The sequence below is a fragment of the Dicentrarchus labrax genome, unplaced genomic scaffold (assembly GCF_905237075.1).
Source record: "Dicentrarchus labrax unplaced genomic scaffold, dlabrax2021, whole genome shotgun sequence".
In the NCBI taxonomy this organism is placed as follows: Eukaryota; Metazoa; Chordata; class Actinopteri; family Moronidae; genus Dicentrarchus; species Dicentrarchus labrax.
Window position 1 is genome coordinate 22800180 of NW_026136707.1, and position 17814 is coordinate 22817993.

Here is a 17814-nt window from a genome sequence, read left to right on the forward strand (position 1 = left end):
GCTGAATTATCTCCCACCTCACATTTGCTCTTAGGCAAGCAGTTTAAAAGCCAAGCGATTGAGCCAGTGATCCAATTTGAAATGCAGAAATGATTAGAGCAGCTTGCCTCATTTCATATCGAAATTCTCTGATTTATGACAGGGCAGCAGCCAAGATCTATCTCTAAAGGGAATTAGTGTGCAATTCCTGCATATTTCTGTTATTTAGTCTCCCAATAGCAGATGCTATAGCCTTAGAGAGAGGGAGAGAGGGGGGAGAAAAAGGAATGAAAGCAGTATGTAGGTATCTTTTCATTTCAGCAGATGTAACCATGGCCATTTAGAAGAGGAGAAAATGACACAAAAGCAGACTTGAGAAATGGAGGTATTTCCCACTTTATGTAGGATGTTGACCGAGAATCTTATTTCTAGGCGCGGTGAAAAATATGCAGCAGCTAACTAAGCATATACACAGCTTTTCCAAGCATGGATAGCAGTGGGAGAACACAGACTGTGAGGTTGGCGCTGGCCGTTTTATTCGACAAAAAAGACCCTTGCAACCCATCCATCCTTGAGGCTAAGAAAATATTAATACGCAGAGCGATAACGAGGGCTAGAGGAAAATCTCCCTTAATGAAATTTCCAGTTGACCACATGCAATTTGTTTCATCGCAGTGAACAACTAATTGCAAAGGACGTTATCAAGGTGTGAGTGTGCTGTCTGCTGTAAACTGACTGGTAAAACAGGTACAAATCCTTTATCCTCATTCCCATGTTAGAAACAGAGAACATATAAACTTGACATAACCCATACATAAGCTTGTTTTTTGTTATATTTATACTGCTAGTACCGCCTGGAAAGGACATGGCGCTTTAAAATTATTTGTTGCTAGGATGCTAACACAGAGTCAAATGTATTTATCAGTAATTCAAGTGAAAAGGCTACAGTGGAGAGCAGTGTTTTATTGGGGGGAAAGGGGGGAAAACATGCAATATTCGAAACATGTTAATACCATTATTTGAATGTAATATTTCCACTGGTGTTTTTGTTTCAAAATGGCACTACTTCATACCGAGTGGGTGTTGAAAGCGGGATGTATAAAGCCAATGAATGTCTTGAGATATTCAGACGCAGTGGTTTTGATCTCTCAGTTGTCTAAATCCTGCAGCTGTGGGATCAAGACGGATACAGTGCCAGTCAGTGACCTTGGTGGAGGGAGGAAAAAAAAAGCGATGTGGAAAATAATCATTCCCACCAAGGTTTTGTATCGATTTCACCTGCCCTGACCACGAAGCGGGTTAAGAGTAGCCAGTGGTGGTGAAATGGTCAGCGGTGATATCATTAGCTTGTTGTTTACACAGGGAAGCAGGGAGTTAGAAGAAGGCTGAGTGTCACAAGCCACTTTCTTCTTCACCTCCTTCAGCTGATCAGAGGATCATGGTATCAAGGAGGGATTAGTAGCGACTTGGGATTTGTGTGATTGGTTAATTTATTGCGGTGATGGCAGGTCTTTCATCTATGGCAACATTTAATCAGCGCAGCCACAGAGGCTATTACAGGTTAGCTCCTTTCTGGAGTCAGTCCGGCTGTGCCATCAGCTCTATCACAATTCCCCTGAAATTTCCAAATTATCTGGAACAGGCTTTAGCTTCTCAGTAATAAAAATTAGAACAGATTCCTGATAGAAGCTTTTGCTCGCACAGGGCCAATTATAAATAGTACAGCCCTGCCTTGGAAGAGGGAACGGGGAGGGGGAAAAAAATCCAACTCTGAGAGATGTGCACGGAACTTATCGTTCAGCCCCTGCTCCGCTCTGATCCAAATCCGTGTGGCTGAAAATTTATATTAGATTTTATCACAGAGGCCTAAGTCTAGAAAAATCAATGAAGGTTATCTTTTATGTTGCAGCAACTTGTGGAAATATTGATTTTCATTTTATAGCGAATTTGGAGCATCAGTTTGTAATCACTTCCTCGCTGACTACACTGTTTTGGTCACTGTATCTCTTACACGAGCAACGGTTCGAGCTCAGAGAGAAAAAAAATAAAAATACGGGGAGAGTATTGAAACCACTGGAGTGAAGGCAGAGGGTGGATAAACCATAACACACTACACAGACAGGAAGGCCAGAGGGGCTTTTACAGGCTCTGACACGGATGATAGTCTGTAAACTGATATTAAATACTGTATCTCTGTAAACAAAACAAATATTTACTTGTTTTTTAATATCTCTTTATTTGAATAACCATTAAAAATACCTACAATAAATATGTGCTATTAATAATGAAATATTTCGGGTTTTGGGCATTTTTAACATCATAAAGATTCAAATAAATATGGGATTAGTGGAGATTAGCCACTTGTATACACTGTATGCATATGCACAGTTTTTTCTGGAACTGACATATTTAACTATCCAATAGGGGTCAGCATATTTTACAGACTCCCCTCACTATTCTGTTTTAGACAGGAAAGAGCTCCCAGACGTCACATCCCCTGGCTGTGTGATCGTTTGAAGATGAGTTTGTTTCAATAAAGCCAGTTCATCATGTGCTCCTGGGAAATCTAAATGTTCTGCCTGTCAATCTGCATTTCTTCTGGCCTCGGCCACTTAGGCCAACTGATCTGGTTGTACAAATGTTTTCATTTGCATTTGCAGCCGCTCGTCCTTGCAGTGACGCCACTGTGTCTTAATCCTAAATATGTTGTGTTGCAGTTGCTCTTCTGCATTTCTTTGTCTTCGTGACGGCTGGTACATGCAGCATGCTTACAAAGCACACAGGCCACTATTGTCACGATGGATGCATTATGTAAATCTGCATTGAGAAACTGTCATGGGTTGTTGCTGCTCTGTATACAGCAAAATGGAAGCAGAGAAAATAGAAGTGATTAACACTACAAATCTAAATAATACCTAATACCCAGAGTCAGAATTTAAAAAGTTTTTATCTCAGCAGTAAGTAAAGGAACAATTGTGAATACTTCAGTGATTTCTAACAAATTTCTCACAATTTCTAACAGTGGGAAGATGTCTAGTTAATGTGGTATTTTGTCCCTGTTGGCTACATTAAGAGCAGCTGGAATATCATGAATTCCCAGAGGCTCAGAGGGACGGCAGAGAGGCCTCACGCTGCTGAATAAGAGATGGCTCCAGTCTGGAGATCTAAGGAAGGGTTAATCTGATTCCCATTTCAGATAGTCGTCCTAGCAACAATCGGCTGGTCTGCTCTGCTCCTTTGACAGGGGTGTGAGATTTTCAGGTTAGCCAGATAGAAGACTTTATTGTGAGGCTAATTTGAAATGTGAAATCGAGGATGACTTAAATTACAGAGGTCCTCTCTGTCTCATCTGCTGCCAGGACGGGATAAGAAGATGCCAGGAGAAGGAATAAGAATATCAACAGACACAATTTACTGTCTGTGTTTGATCAGTTTGGCAGTGTACTTTGCCAATGTGCTGAGCTATATATATGTATAAGGACTATTTAGAAATCTGTCTTTATTTAGTATCTGTATTTGTTTTCTTAATTTGCAGACAAAATCCAAACAGATTGCTATCGTCTCTCTGAGATGCATTTGCTATTTGTAAATAATGCTCAAAAATCAGTTTGTCCTCCAGCCTCAGACTAGATAGAGTTCATGGAAAGAGAAATGGGCGGGTGGAGGAGGAGGAGGAAGGGGAGGGTGGGGGGGCAATGCAGGCGCAGTGCCGGAGCACAGTGCTCATCTCTTGTGCATATCTGTGCCAATTCAGACCTTTAACATGCTCAAGTGACATTTGCATTTATCCTTGAAGGTTGTTGCCTTTTTGCGGGGGAGAAATAAGTGAAAAGCACGAGAGAGAACTAGTATTTTTCTGTTGCATTAGGCAGATGGACAGTGTCCTGTCGCTGCCTGCCTCAGATGGAAAAAGAAATGAAGTGTCGAGATTGCACCCCAACCCATTTTCTCATAGCTAAACTATTTCTGTAACATCCTAATGAAGGAGGGCCCCGAGGTTCAAAAGTAATGGCCTTGAAATACTGACATTTTGCCTTTGAGTAATAGGCTACTGTACCCAGCTGCCTGAGATGTTGCTACCACCCCACTAACACACACACACAACGCCACCAACACACCATTTTGCAAGAAGCAAAATAAAAGGACACCAAAATAAATTAAAACAGAATAGAAAATCATATGAGGATAAATAGAGCAAGCAAATCTGGTGACACCATGGGAATCTATTATGGTGGATGCTGTACTCTATCTCCCTGTTTTTATTTTTTCTTTCCGAGAAATAAAACTCCACGTTTGACCTCTGACCGAGAAGAAAAATGACCTTACACATTCAGAATAATTTTTCCAGCATATTATAAAAACTCTGACCTCAATCGCCCTTTGAAATGGATACTGATTCTTTAAATTCTTCCCTGCTTGTTTCAGGAAATAGTGAGATCCTGGCGATAGCGAGGCACAATGTGCCCAAAGTTCACCGCTGAACACTCGCTTCCTTCTCTCTGAAAGTCACCAGCCTTTTTTCTTCCTTTCTTTCTTTCTTCTTTCATAATTCCCAGACACCTTAGATGTTCTTCTTAATCTAAGAGATCTGATGCTGAATCACTGGGTTCAATCCTGGTTGATTATTCTTCCTTTTTGATACAAAGCAGGCTCTTACAGCCATTTGTCACCACTCCAACCACTGTACAGCCTTTGTCTGCAGGCCACCACACTCACACACGCACGCATGCACACAAAACCTGCCCAGATTCTCAAATCTTCCTAGCAATGTAAAAAAAAGAAAGAAAATTGGATTGGGGTGGACTTGAGTTGCATGCATGTATAGTTTCTGAAATTGTCTGTTTATGGCCATTCAGAGCAGCAGAAGAGCGTAACTCAGTGGTTATTAATGTTTCTTTAATCACCAAAATAAGCAAATGATTAGTGTTTGTTATCTGTCCCCGTCCAGAAGACGAAGAGCACGGTCCCGGTGGTGCTGAGCGCCGGCCCCAGGTGGCTGCTGGATGTGACTTGGCAGGGAGCGGAAGACAACAAAAACAACTGTGTGGTGTACAGCAAAGGTAAGCAAGCAGCGCCGGCATCCCGTTATCTCTCCACAGCGCTAACACACCACGCCACAGCACCGCTGCAAAGACACTGACAATCCTCCATCCACTCCACTCCCTCCTGTCTTTCTCTCCGTCTGTCTTCTCTGTCTTTCTTTTACCTTTTCTCCTCTCTTTCTTGCTCTCATTGTTTCTCAAAGTCACAAACACTCACAAATAATTGCACGTGCACAGCTGCAAGGACACACATACATGCACACGCTCCCATATCTGTTTTACTCCAAAGAGTAATTTATATCACTAAAACTCTGATTAGGAACTGAGAAACATCACTTGACACACAAAGTTAATGGTCTTTAGATTTCACAAGGTAATTAATGCTCCCTTTTTTTCTCTTTTATACTAAGTGAAATCCCTATCTCGGCGCAGATAGCGAGCAAAGCACAAGTGGAGATGGGTTTGCCATTTTGCTTCATTTGTTCTCTCGCTAATTCAGCAAAGCTTTAGCTGTACATCTGTAATAAATCAGACATACCAGAAGTGGATTTATGTAAATATGTGGAAAGGAATGCAACATATCTGTCAGGAAATCCATGTGGTTTATTCAGCCTTGACCCTAAAAGCACAAAAACCCAAATGACACACTGTCATAATGACAAAGTCCTCGATCTGCTGCATTGTGTCCAGCGAACCCTCATTAAAACAGCCCAACGTGGATCTGTAGAGAGGCCCGGTTAGTTGCAGATTGTATGAGAAGATGCTTAAACTGTATACAGCACTGACACCACAGTCTGTAGCTTCACTTCTCATGAAAGCATGAGGCTTCTGCAGCTATAATTGGGTCTTGACGGGTGTTAACCAGAGAGACACAGCAAAATAAATACGTAAATAAAGATGTGTTTTGGATTCCAAAGGGTGAAGGGAAGGGGCTCCATTTATCACTTTTCAAAAATGATTACCCCGTGACAATACCCCCAAAGCTGAAATGGAGCTTCTTCTCCCTCAAAGTGAATAAGTGGCAGGAGTGGGATTTGCAACCCGGATTTTCAGTCTCCCAATTCTCATCTACTAATCACTAGACTGCACTGGGGAGTTATCCTCTTAACCGGCTACTTAACTTTGTGCTCTTTATCACCAAATCATTAAAGTTTTGATAAGCTGTTAAAGAAGATTATGCACTTCTTTAAAATCTTCTAATCTTTTTGCTCAGAGACTGACTGTATGAAACAAAAAAAAGGGGGTGCAATAACAGGATTTCTCACTTTTTTGTTAAGTCTAGAGAATTTCCTCTGCCGCTCTTCATATACTTGTATCCTCGAGATAGCATCACACGCAGCATCATCACCTCAGCTGTGTATCACTGACAGCTCCTTTGTTTGTCCCTTCCAGTTTGACCTTATTAAATTAAACACAATAACATCTCCAGACGTCCCCTTGTGAGAGTTGTACTGCGTTGTGCTGTGTAAGTTCATTACAGTAAATCCTCCGCAAGAATCTTCACACGCTTGCCAACTGATGATAAACGATAATAGAGAGAATGCTGAATACAAAGAATTAATTTAAATCTCGTAGTAGAAGTTAAATATCTCTTGTCACCTCATAGTTGATGCGCCTTAGACATCACTAAGCTGGAAAAAACAGCGTACAATACAGCCGAAATACACCGTTCAGTTCTTTTCATTTTTCTATAGGTGTATAGGTCTATAGCGTGTTTAGTTATGGAAGTTTCAGACAAATTGTTAATTTTATTAAACTAAAAAAATCTTGATTTTGCACATGAAAACGTTTCACTTTGAAACAATCGCTACAGTAAACATCAAAAATTCGATACTACTATGATACCACAGGGCACAAAGAATTCAGGCTGTGTAATTCCATACTTGACTCGAACAGCTTTGTAGCAACTTTGCCACAAAGCTTTGGATAAATTGGTTCGGTGTCCGTTTTTCTCGGCTCTCTATCCAAAATTGTTCCACATTCTGCTCCTGGCCACTTTTTTTTAGGCAGACTGGGAGTAAGTTTAGAAAGTGGTGAAGTGTTTGATGCCATCCAGCCGGCTGGACTCTTGCGTCTAGACTGTGACTCGATTTATACCGCTCATTCTTCTTCATCGCCTCTTTTAAATATTCCAATCTGTATGTGTGGGCACCCTCTGGAGGTGACATTGAAATTGAATGTCAAGGTGCTGAAAATATCAAATCTTTGTCAAATTCAACTTTGAATTCGGCCTCTTTGCTTCGGTTTTGAAGCAGTGCTGGAATTGTGTTTATCGTGTCGACACTAGCATGGATCGACTAAAGGACAGGAACTTTCTTCCCACCTCAGAAAGCTGAGGCTCAGATTGTTTATATCTTCACCCCTGTGCTGTTTCTCCTCTGGAGGCTGCTTCATTGCTCCCTGAGATGCGTTACTTATGGAAAACAGTGAATATCTCAATGCACAGTATGCTTGCAAAATATGTTTTGGCTCACGTTTCAGTGGTCTCGGCTTTCTTTATGGCTGCCTGCAAAGATAGTAGCAGTTCACTTTGGATGCTTGCCAGTGTGATTCTATGGGGGAGTATCTCTAAGTAAGGACTGGTGATTGGTTTGAGTGGCTGTAGCTTACTGTTGGGTGTTCTGTCCTATGATTTCTGCATTACATTTCATACAACTGCTCTTCCCCTGTCCCCGAAACTTGTCATTCAGGAAGTTTGGAAATATGTGGAGAGGGAGAGAGGACAGGAATCAGCAAAATGATTCCTCTGAGAGTTGTATTCCAGCAGTGTGTTATGTATAATACATGCACCGGAGTGTGTAACAAGCAGCAGGGTGGTGTAGTCAGGTCCCCCACGGGCTGCCCCTGGTCATCAGCACCAAGACAAGCTAACCCTTTCGTGTCAAATATAGATTTTTCCCCCCTATTTTTGGGATCCTGCAATCCCTGTTGCCAGCAAAACTATGTCTTCCCAGACAATTTGTATTCTGTTTTCCTGTCTGTGTCATTTTATCCAGATGAACAGAAAGACAGGAGCATTTTATCCATTTAAAGAAATTAGAAGTCAAGACCATGAGTAACATTTGAGGCATTTAAAAGTCTCAAATTAGGATTCACAGAGCTATTTCATGAATATAAATTCTTCTTTGAATTCTCATTCTCAAAATGAGGAGCAGGAAGAGCCCTGAAGTGGAAGTGGAAAAGTGCAATATCTGTTTTTCCCAGGCTGTCAGCATGGCCCTGTTTGTTTTACATTAGACTCCCAGGAAGAGCCTTAGCAGCCAGCCATTACTAAAACTCTCAACTCTACTACTGCGCTAACTCATTATCGAGAAATCCACCTGGAACTCCCACAATGCTCTCCTCCACACTCCGACAGTTTCTTTGAACCGCTGAAGTTATAGAAACAGGCAGCAAGTCTGCAGAGTAATTATATGTTACAGTAACGCTAGAGAGAGAGAGAGAGAGAGAGAGAGAGAGAGAGAGAGAGAATGACAGACAGGGACCCAGAGAGAGAGAGAGAGACAGACAGAAACCAGTGGAGAATTTTCTGTACAGATAAACAACAGATTGATAAACAATACAGCTGGAAAGTGGGAGAGCTTGACAGAGAAAAGATTCATCCCCATTTTGATTTTTTTCTTCTAACATCTCCCAGTTGAATATGTTACAAATGAAGGTTCTGTTCAAATGCTGCAAACCTGACTGACTGGAAGAAATTTTAGCAACTGTTCGGTGAGCCAAAGTGACCCACCGTGACGTGTTTTTAAAGCTTTTTAAAGGATAAGTCTGGTGTTATTCCATATTCAAGCCCATTCGTTCCTACTGAAGATGTAAAAAAACACATTGGTTCATTTTTTTAAATGGGCCAAATCATTTCCTAAAACAGCTGGGCACTGTAGTTTTCAGAAAATGTTACCCAAACAGCGGTAAATTGTGCCTTTCTCTGGGACTGTTTTCAGCAGCGGATTAATATACATTTACAGCAGTAGGATGGTGTATGTGGGACTGAAAGATAAACTATAGTGCCCGTGTTCATTGTAATAAAGGAACATGCCACCCAGTGCAATGGCGTGACTAAATTATGTGTTTTGTTTTAAGTTTTTGCCAACAATGGAGCTCTGTGGCACAGAAGAATACGATATATCTGCCTTTGGCTACACAGGCAATACTTGTTCAGTTCATTTTTGGTTTTGGTCTTTTATTAAATGGGATTTGTTAAACGTAACAAAAAATACAGAATACCACCAGCGTTAAACTTTAAAATTTGTGCATTTTTGACTATTGTAATGCAAAATTAGATTTGATCACTATACTATATTAGTTATATTTTATCATATTTGCAAAGGACATTTTAAATTCCTGCAGTATGTTACAGCCACCTTAAATAAAACCTCTCTGCAGTCTACATTTGTAGAAATCAAACACAGTCGGATCTGAGTGTATGGTTAAAGTGTCATTTTTAGGTCTAGAGTACAATATATGACTTCATTCATTCTCAGCGCGAGCCTTCATTGTGCTTTTCCCATTGTTACCTGATATCTGAGCCCATTGAAACTATACACACTCAATGTGAACACATTATGTGGCATTATTCAGAGGTCACCTAAACTTTTCAACTGTAAGCCTCTTAAGCCAGACCACATTCAGATACAGCATGTCCAATAAGTCTCCAGAGCAACTTAGCCCATTGTTCGTGAAGAAATTGACCAATGTAACTAGGCCGTTTTACATAAGCCCGGACAGTGCCGAATTAGCCAACTGGCTGTGTCTTTGTATTATTTCATATTCTCTAAGTCCTCACAATCAGATCCTTTTTTATGCCTTCATTTGCTCTTTCCACTGCTCCAGAGCTGTAGACCTCTGAGGCATACGATGAACTAGCATGACCTGCCTGGACAGATGTAGTATCTATTTGATTCTTTTTTTTAATAAAACCAGCCTTACAATGTACATTTTTCCACCAGAAATGAGAGCATAAAACGGCACTGTTTCCTGCACTGATCCCTGGCAGCATGCAGCATTAAACATTGTGAGGAGAGGACTCTTACAGTTCAAAATGTAATTGTTCATTTCAACCCTCCTCTTTTAAAATGACTGCGGCGAATAGGAGGTGCGAGGGTTATTATCTCTTATCTGGGAACATAGCGAAATAGTGTGACTGAATAATAACTAAACAACTGACACAATGTAAAAATTTCATTATCAGTGTATTAAAACAAAATTGTACCCTAAAGGAGTCCCCACCACAGCTCCGAGCAGCCGACTAATTATGTTTAATTAAAAGACAACAGATCAACAGAATCGTTTTCATTAGGAAATTATTAATGATTCCACTGCAACAATAATTGATTGCACTGAGCCACGCGATAACTCGGTACGGTCAGGCTGGAGTGAGCCTGGTGGAGAGGAGTGGCTGGTTTAGGCATTTGGCAGCTGTTGAGTAGCGTGTCTTGTAGCTGAAGCTTCCACATTAGCAATTGAGGAGAAGTTGTAAAGCTGGCTTTGTGGAGAGGAGAGGAGGAGGAGGAGAGTGTGTGGTGGGTTAAGGACAGCAAAATCCAAATCATACGGCGATCTTAGGGGACTTAACCATCCCACACATGTATTTAGGAGCACAGGCATTCATGCACACACACATTTCAGTACACATGACTGAGACGGAAACACACACTCTTATTATTTTCCCCTGTCGCCGTCTACAAACATATTCAAGAGGGCGTTTTCTCTCTGTCTCACTCGCAAGCATATACGCGCACACACACACACACACACACACACACTTTGCTGCTGCTCCATTCAGAGCCATGTGAAAGACGTCAGCTCCAGACGCTTCCTCCGACAGCCTTTTATGTGCATTGTTCTCCCGCCGCGCAGGCAGTTTCCCTGCGCTAGACAGTATAGCACAGCCACCAGACACCACATTCTGCCACAGCACCCACATTCGCTGCAAGCACACGCACACGCACAGACCAAACGCCATTACCGAACATTTGCATAATGGCTGCTGACACATATATGTCCATCTGCATTCAGCTTAGACTAAGCCTTAAGACAAAAACAACAATACAGGGAGAAAATGTAAAAGGAGTGATGGGCACTGATGAGGGACAAGATTGTTCTTTTCGCCATGCAACTTTAAATTTTGTAGCTGTGGTCTGTATGCACATTTTTCGAGTATGTGCTTGTGATTTGTGTTGTGTGTGTGTGTGTGTGTGTGTGTGAGTATAGCCAGTCGTCCTTGTATCAATGCCACGGAAGGTGTCAGGCTAATGAGCGTGGGCTGTCCTTAGAGCAGGAGGGTTTGGGTTGTGCCATTCACTCTGCATATTTAAATGCCTTGTAGAGCTTAAGTAGGCCCACTTTTCCATGTCAGGGCAGCGTTCAATCCTGCTGCGACCATTAATTATGATACCATTGTGCTCCAGTGTGGCTAATAAGAGTGATGTATTGCACCCTCGTGGCATTATAATCATCTGAGTGAAGTACCTGGACTACACTGAGCTCGCTTTAAGCACCGCGTTTAAAAAAAAGAAAGGAGGAAAAAAGAAAAACAGTGAGTGAAGAGGAAGCTTCTTCCCTCCTCTTAGTCAATGCACTGCTGGCCGCATTGGTTAATGCTTCAACATGAGAGTGTGTCACAGATTTAACTTCTCTATAATTGTATAATCAATGATGAGAAATGCTTTGGTATTGATCATGCAGGAAGGCCAATTTTGTGTCGGGTAGTGAAGGCACACACACAGTCACTTGTGCTCCAAACACTGCAGGTCCACAGGCATCAATGATGAGTCATTATTTTTGACCTTTTTTTTACTCTCCCATCCATACATTCCCCCTATCTGCACAGAACTGGATTTTGAGGAGCTGCTTCTTAATATTTGGAGCATGTCTCCTCAGTTCTGAATGTGTTCAATACAGATGGGGGGGGGGGATCACATTTTATTACATTAATCACTGCAAGTTAATGTGATTATATGTACTTTATATTTCCCTTCTTAACTTCCCTCCCATAACGGCATAATCAATGACCGTTTTTATATTCATTGAAAAATTCTGCGGATATGAAAATAAGCTTCCGCGAGGTTTTTTAATCTACTGAGGGATCTTGAGTCAGTATAATTAAAGAGTCCATTCTGTGTGTGTCTTCTAAAAGCCCTCAGCCTGCTTTTAGGCCTGGGTATGATGCAGCCCACCGCCCCCATCTCTGCTGTGGTAAGTAGGTGTGAAAAGCATTGTCAGTGTGCTTCAGGATAAAGCCCTGCTGTTGGATGCCATTGGTCAGAGTCAACCCCCCCACACACACACATGCACACAAGATCCAGGAGCAGGTTGAGAAGAAGAGTGTGTATGCGGGAGAGGATGTAGGGGGTCGTGGAGGGTTGTGTGTGTGTGTGTGTGTGTGTGTGTGTGTGTGTGTGTGTGTGTGTGTGTGTGTGTGTGTGTGTGTGTGTGTGTGTGTGTGTGTGTGTGTGTGTGCAGGGATAATCAGAGACAAAAGCTGAGAGCTGGAGAGAGGGGCCATTCTGCACATCCACACAGCTTTTTTTGGAGGGGGGTAGGTTGGTGCCTTTTTATCAGGCTTGAGGGGGGTCACAGTGTGTATGTGTGTGTGTGTGTGTGTGTGTGTGTGTGTGTGTGTGTGTGTGTCAGAGAGAGTGAGCGGGAGAGATGGAGGGAGAGAGATAGAGGAATCACTGGGGTGGAGGGGTGTTTAGATCGTCAGTCAGCGTGATGGAAAACCACACGGTTAAAGTCTCTCTGAGGGTTGACACAGGACTGCAGCGAGTGGAACTAAACAAGTGAAACTGAGTCTAGGTGAAACTCTGATGCACTGAGGGAGAGAGGAGGTGATCATACTATGAAAAAAAAGGAGGAGGAAAGGGGGAGAAAAAGAACATGACAGTGGAAGAAAAACACTGATATAAAAAAAACATACAACACTGACTGTTACGATGATGCCACTAGCTTAGAGAATAGAGTTAGAACAATTCCATTTGAGCCTCTTTGTGGCTGGTGGAGCAGGACCCATTTTTCCTTTGATAATGTACACCCTTGCAAATCAATTTCTAGGTTGGGCAAAACATAATCAGATTTTCTCTGAAGAAATAGCTAGACACATTACAAAATTGTTTTGTGGGGTCGCCTCTGTGTTCATGCAAGAGAACTCGGTGATAACCTTTATACATACCTTTGCAGCTAATCCATTTTATTGATTGTACATCCACCTGCGTGGGAAAAAAAAAACATAGCCCCATAGTCTTTTAAGCACCGTATCAGTGTGATATCACAGTTTTTCTTTTCTCATTGCAACGCACAGAGGAACACAACTGCAAGCCACCTCTAGCATTAGTACCTTATCTTTGGGTTGTTTTATCATGCTATCTGGTCAAGAGATCTTAGCTATTCCACCCCTCTTAAAGTCAAGTGCCATGGGTAAGGACACAGGGATGCATGAGGTAGGTTCAACAATAAGTTTTAAAGGTGTAGTTATAGCAATTGTGATACATGATAAACATGAAATCCTGCTAGAAGCATGGCCAAAACATGTTTCATGTTCGAATCATTTGGCGATAAATAGATGGTTGGTTTTTGGGAATCACGTTTGGTTCAGGACTAGGTCAGACTTGGAACAAAATTTGGCCCTGTCAATTGTTTTGTCTTGTAACTGTAGTTACAATGGACAGAGAAACCATGGACAGTGCTGTTTGTTGTGTGTAATGGCTAATTCAGCTAGCAGGATTTTGTGTGGTACTGGCACTGGCACTTTTCCAGTCTTTTATCAATTTAATTTGTATTTTTTAATTCGAACTCCGCTCTTTCCGTCCTAATTTTACTTGACTATTTCCCGTTTGACCTCTGACATTTCATGGATGGACACATCCACTCGAAGGCTGTTACCACTTCCTGCACCTGCCTTACAATAAAGGTAGCCTGTTGACAATTCTGGAACTGTGTAACCCCAAATCAGTGGGTCACATTATTTTTCCCCACATTGCTGGTGGTGGCCTTACAGCCCACTAGGCCAGAACTGCCAGATTGCCAGTCCAAGCTTGGTTCAGGATGTTCATTTTTGTGTAAAAGAACCCAAAAGAACTAGGTTTGGATGGAGACTGTCCTACCCAGCAATGACTGAAGTAATGTGAGGCTTCTTTTAACCACAACCATGACCTTTCTCTATTCTTAATCAAGCAGTTTTAGTTCACTAAACGTATCCAGATCTTAACCACAGATAGTGGATAAGAAAATACTCGTAACTTATATGAATATTGTAACAACAAACAACCCTTTTTGTCATTTAGATATGAAGACTTGTTGGGCATTTTGTCTTGCAAAAACATTGAAATTGGATAATCCTGCAAACCATCCAGATTATGTCTAATGTTTTTTAAATTCTCACTTTTCTCACAATGTGTAACAACTGATCCAAATTAAATCTAGTTTTTCTGTCAGTGTCATTATTAGGTTACATTCAGTGTGTAAGTGTGTGTCTATCACTTACATTCATTCAGTCAAGGCAGACCGCCATACAGGTTTCATATTTTGGGAAAAGAGATCTTGGTATAGGATCAGAAATCAATATCGGCAGAGGTACTGGAATCGATGTTGGGAGAGAAAAAGTTGGATCAATGTAATAAACTATGGTTAAGGTATGGTTAGGGTTAGGCAACTAAAAGACTTGGTTAAGGGCAGGCAAGGCAGACATATGGTCGAGGTCAGGGAGGGTTGTGGCTGGGGTTAGCTAAAGGGCAAATGTTAATTGCATGTCTGGGAGGGACACAAACTCTGGTCTCCTGTATGAAAGTCTGATGTGTTACATCTACACCATCATGACCTCCTTTCTGCCTGACTACATTTAGGGCACACTACTTCCTGCAGTAGCACTGAACATTGGAAATGGATGTCAACTGTGAGATGAGTAATTGTCCAATTCAGACGTAATTCCCAGGAATACCGGGCAGATCCAGATCAGAAAACATTCATATGGACTCTTTCAAAAGGCTATGACAAGCAGCCTGTTTTGTTATTTAAATATAAAGACTTTTTGCTCTGATTTCAATTATGGCGTTGTTTTTACATTTTAGAGGTTTTAAGACTAAAGCCTTGTGTCTTCACTGTGACAGTGATATTGGCCGCTTATGAGCTAAACCCTACCTCCTCTAGGTTGCTTTAGTGCCTGAGCTCTGCTGACCTCTGCCTGTCGGCGCTGGGTGACAGAGATGGGTGCCCCTGTTCCTTGTGTGTACTTAATGTGTGTGTGTTAGAGAAAGAGTGTACCGAGCGGCGGGCGAGCAGACAGGCGTGCTGTAGGTACAGTAGTGTGGAGGACTAGACATCAGTGTCGTCCAGGTCAGACAGGGCCATCCATTCTCTAAGCCCCAGGGAAGAGAGAGAGAGAAAGAGAAGGAAAAGGAGAGAGAATGGGAGAGAAGTGTGTGTGTGTGCGTCTAAAGAAAAAGAGAGATGGGGAGGGGGGCACTGATGCACTGTTTCTCTTAACTCTGTCAAAGCCACTCCATTGTGCTCCCCCGTGCAGTGAGTGGAAACCAATCTGTCATCGCTCCACTAGCCAGCATACTAGAAGAGGGCTAGACTGCTGGAAACACAAGTCTATTCAATGTGAAATGTAACTGGAATCTGAGCCCCTTGGATAGCTGGATTGAAAAAAAAAAAAATTGATGTAAGATTTTTGAACCCCGCTCTCCCACAGACTGTGAAATGGAAGCCGTGAGTACAGTATTTGGGTCTGCGCGAGATAGGTTTCAGTCTCATATCTCTCTCTTTTTCACGGAGAGGTGATTGACATGTTTTGTTGATGGAACTCTATCCAAACCATGTGAGGTTTGCATAGGCATGAAGGGCTCAGTTAAAACCTCAGACAGACATCTTCGCTCAATATTACCCAGCAGTGCTGGCCTCCTTTGTTTAAGATTTGATTTTCTTTTTTTTCTGGCATTGACAATATTTAGACAGTCGCAGTCACAGAGGGGTGACTGAGTAGAAGAGACTAAGTCTTCAAGTGGGGCTGTGAAGATTCCAGCCTCCTTTTTTCTAGTCCATATCCATGTTTTCCTTACACCTGTCATCTATAGAAACCGAGCATCACCTGACCAGCACGGAAAACATGGCCACCTCTCCCGATGCCCTGAGCTCACTAAGCCTGCATACTGTTGAATAGTAGCTACTAATGCTATGTTCCGATGCCATTTGGAGTCACTTCTTCCCCTCTACTTGCAGGAATCCCCCTTGCGCCATTTTCCCTGTAATCTCCCCACTCCTCTCTCTTATGGGGTGGCTCACCCGCTGCTCCCACCACTATTTCACAGCCCTTCTCCTTCTTACAACCTGCACCTCCACCATTTTAATCCCTTTGACCCAAACCCTGTGTGTTTCCCTGTATCAACAGCTCCTGGAGATTACATCCTGCCTGCCTCCTCACCGCTGTGTGCTTCAGTCACTGTGGCAGTAGCTTGCTAGTGCATGCTAGGGTCTTAGTCAGACACTGCTGGGTGTGATAGCCACTGTGGCTAGTTAGCTTGGTCGGGGTCGTAGCCAGAGTGCAGGCAGATGGAAGAGGAGGTAGAAGAAGATGCACTTGGTACAGAACCAGAGCAGGATCAGAGATGTGGCCTCAAGTTAAAGTTTGTTCGGGTGATAAGAAACAACACTTTGGAAAAATGAATGTGAATGAATTAATATTTTATTATTCCTCTCAACTACTCTCAGTGTTCCCTTGAGCAAGACAGCTTAACTCCATCTGCTTTACTGGAGATATTCAAAAGCCAACAGTTCTCCAGTTGTATTGGAATAAAGTGGCGAAGGTGTGTGAATGTAAACAGTAGAAAGGAGCGTTCTCATTTCACATTCCCTGGAGGTAAAGAGATAAATCTTACTTTTTTTTGCAAATACGCTTAACTGACTATTGTTTCTGGGTTTCAGGCATTGAACCGCAACATTCGTGGTTCGAGTCAGGTTGGGGACCTTTGTTAGTGTTAGTTAGAGGCAAGTTAGTTGTTCCTGCATTCTAAGTATGAGATTTTTGAATACATCTTCTTTGTTTTGTTTTATTAAGAAAAATTGAGGTTTCACATGAATGACACCAAAAATAATCTTGTAAAGGACCACAGTGATGACGGATCATGCAGACATTGCTTTGCACCATTCCTATCGTTATAGTGCACTAAGACATTTGTGACACTAACTTCATAATGCAAGATTTCTGGGTAATGGAGTGACTCAAACATTCAAATATGACATGTGGTGCTGCCAAAGCTGGAGGTAAAACTGAAACTGTGAATAATTGAAATGATATAGTGTATGCTTAATTAAATATAGTTAAAACACTTTCCAAGGATACCAATAGGTCAGACAGAACTGTGGTGAAATGTGCATGAAATAACGCCTGAAACATGTAGATTAGTTCTATTTAATGTAAGCACTAGGTTAAATCACTCAGTATGAGCGTCATATAACTTCAAAGAGGTGCTGAAAGAACAGATACAGAATACATATGTGATGTTGAGAAAATTTGTTTCCCTAAATTTAAGCTACTTTAGGGGGAAATTAAGAGGAAATCAGGGTTCAGGAGGTTAGGGGAGTTATCTTGAAACAGGCTGTCAGGATCCTTTATTGCTTCTGCATAGCTTGTCAGAAAAGTGAAGCAGCCGTCAGGAGAGTTAGAGCCGCTTCTGTCGTTCTGCTGAGGAGCGGTCTGTGCTCACAGAGGGCCCCTCCTCTTTCATGTAGTGTTTCTGGTAATGGGTTAGGGCTTTATTGATGTGAACTTATGTGATCATTGCATAAAGAACTACCA

At 42.0% G+C, this 17814-nt stretch overlaps 1 protein-coding gene across 2 annotated transcripts in view; it reads left to right on the forward strand.

Annotated features, from left to right (window-relative positions):
- Nucleotides 1-17814, forward strand: part of zfpm2a (zinc finger protein, FOG family member 2a) — a 117126-nt gene that overhangs the window by 67975 nt on the left and 31337 nt on the right. The window contains exon 5 of one of the 2 annotated variants that reach the window (XM_051406916.1): nt 4928-5039. In XM_051406916.1, coding sequence (XP_051262876.1) covers nt 4928-5039 — 112 coding nt within the window. The remainder of the gene's footprint in view (nt 1-4927; nt 5040-17814) is intronic. The other variant, XM_051406917.1, reaches the window with a different exon arrangement.